Source organism: Mus caroli, unplaced genomic scaffold (genome assembly GCF_978045245.1).
Source record: "Mus caroli unplaced genomic scaffold, Mus_caroli_1 scaffold_1, whole genome shotgun sequence".
NCBI classification, from domain to species: Eukaryota; Metazoa; Chordata; class Mammalia; order Rodentia; family Muridae; genus Mus; species Mus caroli.
In genome coordinates this window covers 11738348-11744605 of record NW_028227256.1, presented here as the reverse complement: position 1 = coordinate 11744605, position 6258 = coordinate 11738348, and the positions used below count along the sequence as shown (strand labels likewise).

General features: G+C 49.2%; 1 protein-coding gene across 1 annotated transcript; it reads left to right on the top strand.

Moving 5' to 3' along the window:
* Positions 1-3587: 3587 nt before the first annotated feature.
* On the top strand, positions 3588-6058 carry Msc (musculin). Its single transcript, XM_021174122.2, has 2 exons — positions 3588-4323; positions 5198-6058. The coding sequence occupies exons 1-2, from the start codon at positions 3799-3801 to the stop codon at positions 5282-5284; spliced, it is 612 nt and encodes a 203-aa protein (XP_021029781.1). The 5' UTR covers positions 3588-3798; the 3' UTR covers positions 5285-6058.
* Positions 6059-6258: the final 200 nt, after the last annotated feature.

Below are 6258 nucleotides of genomic sequence, written 5' to 3'. Positions count from 1 at the left end.
AGAGAATAGAGGAGTCCCACCCAACCCCACCCATCTCCAGTGGTTTATACCAAGGACTTGCTGCAGAGCAGGATGGGAGGTGACAATGAATGTGTCTGTGTTTTCTGTACATGTCACCCCAGCTACCAGCTCCCTTAAAAGCTCTGCATTTTAAATGTTCTGTAACATAAGGGCTTCTCAGTATCCTACCCCACAAAGTTGCCCTCCTGTACACTCCAGTATTTTTAATCATGACATCAAGTCCCCCCTTTATGTCCAGTTTGGAAAGTAAGTAAGAACTGAAGAAGTGCTTCTGTTTTGTAGTGGTGGGGTGGGGGATAGAGTGAGGAGAAAGTTTCTAATGAAGTCCCGTTTGCCTTTCTTTCAGTGAGAGCCCTTATGGGAGATGTAGAAACTGTTTGGGGATGAGATAGTAAACCTTAAACATCTTAGTGCTAGTTAGAGCCCAGAGCAAGCCCTGATGCTGTGGTTGGGGGGAGCAGCGGGTGGGGGGGGGAGGCACAAGCATTGCCTTCTAAATAAACAAGGTTCTAGAGGAATAATAAAAGTTAGCACTAAGTGACCATCTGCGATAAATCTTACATGGGCAGCTGCTCCCAAGCTTCCTTTCTCATCACAAAAAGTTAACATGGGCTGGGGGCATAGCTCAGTGCTAAAGCATCTGTCTGATACATGCAAGGCCTAGGTTCTAGGTCCAGAATTACATACACATAATATTCTCTCTCTTGTACTCTCTTTTTCTCCTCTTACACATACATGTTATAAATAAATAGTTTCTATTTCAAAATTATATATATATGCATATTTTTCAATAGCTGAGTATAGTGATGTGTCCTGGCAACCCTCCCACTTGGGATGGTGAGACAGAAAGTGTCCCACCTGTATCCAGCCTGGAATATGTAAAAGGCACCAAGTCAACCAGGGATATATAGCAAGACTTTGACTGAAAAAAATTAATAGGTGAAAGGAAATTACCAAAAGTAGGCAGCAAGAAAACAAGAATGGGGAAATATAATAAAACATATTAATGCTATTTTATAATATAGTATCAGTTGTCCTCACTCACCACTGCACAGTTAGAAGAAATATGGTTAAAAACATCTAGACTGACTATAAGTAATAGACCATAGTATGGCTATGGCTTTTACAAGTCTATAATTTTTAAATTATAGGCAAGGAGAATTGATTTCAGAGTGCTTTATTAATGGAAAAATAAAGACATTACCGTTCACCTACAATATGCGGTTACATCAAAACAGTGGGAAAATATAGGCACTCAAGAAAGCTGCGCTGTGCTGTGCTCTCTGGGCTTTCAGGATGCTTCGAGGAGAAGGAAAGTCAAGCACTGCGAATGTGTGAAGAGGAACAAATGCTGGACACTGCAACACAGCCCAAGCTGCAGCTGCTCACTAATATGGAACGCAGAGGTGGTCCACTCATCTCCCTCTCACATCTGAGGCCAGAAGAAGGCAAAAGGACAAAGTCACAGCCAGACTAGAAATAAAATGCTCACAAAAAATGAAAGAGAAAGGAGAGTAGGATTCGTAAAGGTGTGTAGAGAGGTTTCATTCCCAAAAGCTAGGTAGTCAGTCTGTAGTTGGTCAGTCGCAGTCGCAGTGAAGAGACAGACAGAAGGGAAGCCTGGGAGGGAGGAGAAGGAGGGTGCTCCGGAGAATACACGGAGGAGAAAGCAGCCATGATCCTCAGCGCTGAGGTTGGGCAGTTTGGGGAACTGTTTAGAGAAATGCCGCATGCCCCCACCATTAATCTTTCCTAAGGAAAAGCTTTGTTCTGCACCTGTATAAACAACCCAGATTTTTTAAACCTATATGCCTGCCCCTAATGTGTGAGAGTATGTATTTATAGTGATAGCTTAAAGTCATCTATATGTAACACCTCTGCCTTCCATCTTTCTGCCTGCACCCCCATCTCCACCCCGCCCCCTTTTGCCTGACCAGGCTTGCCTACAGTCAAGTTTAAGCAGTCCAAAAACAAAAAACAAAACAAAAACAAAACAAAACCCAACTCTCTGCCAAATACAGCTGCATTTCCCCAACCCAGAAAATCTGAGAGCAAAGGACTTTTTTACTCAAATTGTCTCACGATGAGAACCTCTCTTACCCTACCCCCAACCAAAGACAAAAGGTACAAGAAAACTTCAGGAACGGTAGCAAGTAGGGGTGGCTGTACACAGTACCCCTAAGTGGGAAGTATCACCTTGAGACAAGGTGGAGGGAAGCCTGAAGGGCCAAATCAACCCCTGCCAGCCACCTGCTATGATACTTCAGGCTCAGGCAGGGCTCAGTTATTCGTTCTGCTGTAAAGACTAGAATTTGCTAGGCAGCTTCTGCATCCGCGTATGTGCTTGACCCACTCTCATCTGGAACCTGTGAGAGGAGAAGTACAAGAAGACAACAGAGTGGAACAGAAAAGAAACTCAGCTTCTGCTCAGCCAAGACAGTCAAACCCCAACCCTTTAAGGGCACCTCAGTCTGTGGCACAGCGGGAGTCCTGGCTGACACCTGTCTGTTTGCTAACAAAGCCCTTCAGCTTGAGCACCCTTGGCCTGCCTTCCACCTTGTTTTGTCCGCTCTGGGGTTGGGGAAGGCAAGGTGTTTTGTTGTGACTTGAAATGCAGCACAATTCTAGAGGCTGCTTGGTAGTCCTTTTTGTTTTGGTTGTTATTGGTCTTTCTTTTCTTTGCTTTTCCCCTTTCCTTTCTCTTTAATTTTGGCAAGGCAACTGTGCTGACATACTATTCTGCATCTAAGAACTTGCTCTCAAAGCGTTGGGTCTGAGTCCACAACTTAATCACGCGGGGGAACTCTTACAACAGTGGAAAATAGCATCGCTTGATGTGTGGTTAGGAGGCTTGTGGCTACTGAAATGCTACAAACACACAGATTCCTGATCCTACTTATTTGCTCTCCCCGTGGTTTTGCAAGATGGACATCGTAACATGTAAGTTTCAGAAGTTGCTTGAAGATAAAACACGACAAAGTAGAAAAGAAGCGCCACGGTGTGAATTATAAAAGCGGTGGCGGGAGGGGGGGCGGGGGGGGTCAAGAGATGGGTTGCTGGAGCTGCTCCTTAGTTTTTGCTCTTTCTCTGTACTCGTTCTATGAAGCCTTGGATAAGCAAACACACATCTTGAGTGATGAACTTGAATGACAGGTCCCCAGGAACACACTGGGAGACAAGCCGCGCTGGGCATGCTCAGATTCTTCAATTCCCACTAAGACAAGCTGCAGGTGAAAACGGGATGAGTAGGAACAAGATCTTTTCTTTTTGCTCCCAAATCTCACTTACCTCGCACAGATACTCTGAGGGTCAGTCGTGGGTGTAGAGGCCTAAGTCTTTGCTTTGCGCGCAAACATTCCTTGCCCCCGCCCCACTAACCGCAGGGTTCAGGGAAAAAAAAAAAAAAAAAAACGATCCCCACCCTTTCCACGCCCCTGCCCCACCTCTTGTCCCCCTTTCAAACCTCCTCTACTTTGCCGAAGGGGAGGGAGGTGGCTTTTCCCTAAGAGTACAGATAAATAGCCCTGTCAAAAGGCTCAGCTCACGGCTGTACTTCTGGATCCGGAGTCAAGTTCAGCAGAGCCCTGGGCTACAGGGTCAGCAGCAGATCGCGCCCACTCCAGGCGCCCAGGGGAGCCTCAGTGCGGAGGCAAGCCCTGGTCTCTGGTCCTCCCCTGGGCTCTCCCACACCCCATCCTCTGTCAGAGAGAAGCCAGAGAAAGCGAGACTGGCCGGGGAGGAGAAAGGCGGGCGCGCGTGGGCGCCGGGAAATAGGCGATGTCCACCGGCTCGGTGAGTGACCCCGAAGACACGGAGATGAGGGGGCTGCAGAGGGTCTACCCGGCCCCGGCCTCCAAGAGGCCGCCCCTGCTCCACATGGAGCGCGGTTACGGCTCGCCCAGCGACATTTCTTCTGCGGAGGAAGAGGACCCGGACGGCGAAGAGGAGCCCGGCTCCCTGGGAGCCGCGGGAGGATGCAAGAGGAAGCGGCTCCGTGGGGCTGACGCTGGCGGCGCAGGTGGCCGCGCAGGCGGCACGGGGAAGAAGCCGCTCCCGCCCAAGGGCTCGGCCGCAGAGTGCAAGCAGTCGCAGCGGAACGCGGCCAACGCCCGCGAACGCGCCCGGATGCGCGTGCTGAGCAAAGCCTTCTCCAGACTGAAGACCAGCCTGCCCTGGGTGCCGCCGGACACCAAGCTTTCCAAACTGGACACGCTGCGCCTGGCTTCCAGCTACATCGCGCACCTGCGCCAGCTGCTTCAGGAGGACCGCTACGAGGACAGCTATGTGCACCCTGTGAACCTGGTAGGGATGCTGCGCTCGAGGCCGGGGGACAGCAGCCCAGAGCGCTACCGGGGCCCAGGGCTGGCTCGGCCCCAGACGAAGAGCCAAGAGGGGAGGTTTCTGGAACCAGTGGTAAGGAATCTGGTTCAGTGACCTCCGAATCAAGGCAAGAGGAGCCAGCCATTTGCTGGGAGAAAATCATCCAGCCATCTGAAAATGTCCTGGTCCTTTGCCTGGCGACTGCTATCTGTTAACACCCTACTTCCGGGATAAAGTGTGGCTTCCCACTTGGGAGTATTTCTAAGTTTTTAGGCCAAATTGGAAAAACCAAACCAAAAACAAAACCAATCAACCAAACAAAGAGAAACTCAGTTGCCCAACTTTTTCCAGACAACAACCTAGCAGGGTTGAATCGCCAGTGCTGTTTTCTTTAAAGGGGGAAGGGGGAGATTGGGAGAACCTAACTTTTTAAAATAAACGTTTGAGTGGCTTAAACAAAAGAAAACATTAATGCAGCATAGTTTTCCTGGACGCGACTGTCCGGAAAGTCCCTGTCTAACCTGCCAGCTCCCTGAGCTTGGGAAAAATCTCATCCAGACTTATTTAAAAAAGGAAGGCAGCGTGTATGTGTGTATGAGGGAGGGGACATTAAATCACAGAATTCTAAACTCTCGCACTGTTCACAGAAAAATCATGTGGGCAACCCATGAGGAAAGCATGAAGGCTCTCAAATAATCAGTAACCAGTAGGATTAAAATTCTAATCGAAGGACAAGACACACACACATTTCCAGAACGCTAATAAAAGCGAGGGACCTCCGGGGTTCCCTTGGGAAAGTGGTTTCATTTTGTGATCGTTTCTCCTCCGTAACTGATGCTCATTTCAATTTTTTCAGACGTGGCCATTCGTGGTCTCTGGACGCCCAGACTCTGACAGCAAAGACGTTTCTGCAGCCAACAGGCTTTGCGGAACTTCCGCTTAGACGGACAGGACAGTTAGATGGATTGTGGTAAACGCAAAGGACTGGGCCAAGGAAGTCCCACTGGATTCTGGACCTTCTCCTTTCCCTGGGCCCGTGAACAAGACAGGAGACAAGTGTGGTTTGCCCTCCTGGAGCACAGGTGGCCATGGGTGCCCCGAATCAGTGCAAACTTCTGTAACCAAAGACAGCCCAGTTTCAGGGGAAGAAAGAATACGTGGACTAGGTACAAACCTAGGGCTTTAGCTCTGATCACAACCCCCCTGCCTGCTATCTGAGTCCAGTGCAGAAACGCGTTGGTTTTGAAGCTCATCCTGATTGCCCTATGGTTGATGGCAAGGTCCTGCACAGCCAGGTCCTTCTGTGACTGTGGATGCGAGCTGTTTCCCAGCACTAGAAAGCAAGCCTTGGCATTAGAGCTCTTCAGGGGCCCGTCCCTAAGGGCAGTGTTGCTAAAGACAGTGGCATACTCTCCCCGGGCAGGACATGTTGAGATGGAGACATTAACACCAGGTGCTGGTTTTGCTTGAAATCTCTGCAGGCTGGGGTTCATTTCCTGAGCTCCCTCCTCTGTTTAATCAGTGTTGGGGCCACCTGCCCTGCTGGTCTCCATTCAGTGAGTGCAGCTTGTTTATGGGGTCTCAGCTCCTTCCCACTCACACTGTCCCCTATTTGGGGACATGTGCTTCACCGCTCTAATTGTCTCACCCTGCCACAGCATAGCCTTCTGTGCGGTTCGTGATCTTCCAGGGATGTACTATTCTTCCTGGTCCAAGGACTGTGTGTGGTGGGTGGCTGGGGCTGGGGCTGGTCTCTCTATTATACTGGTTTCTACCCAGTACATGGTGCTTAGTGGTCCTGGCAATGCTGCACTACCATGGTAACTAACAGATGTAAATAAATTTATTTTTATGGACAAAACATGCATTGTAAAGTTCTTCCTAAGGCTGTTAGGTGTGGAAATCAACTATAAATAT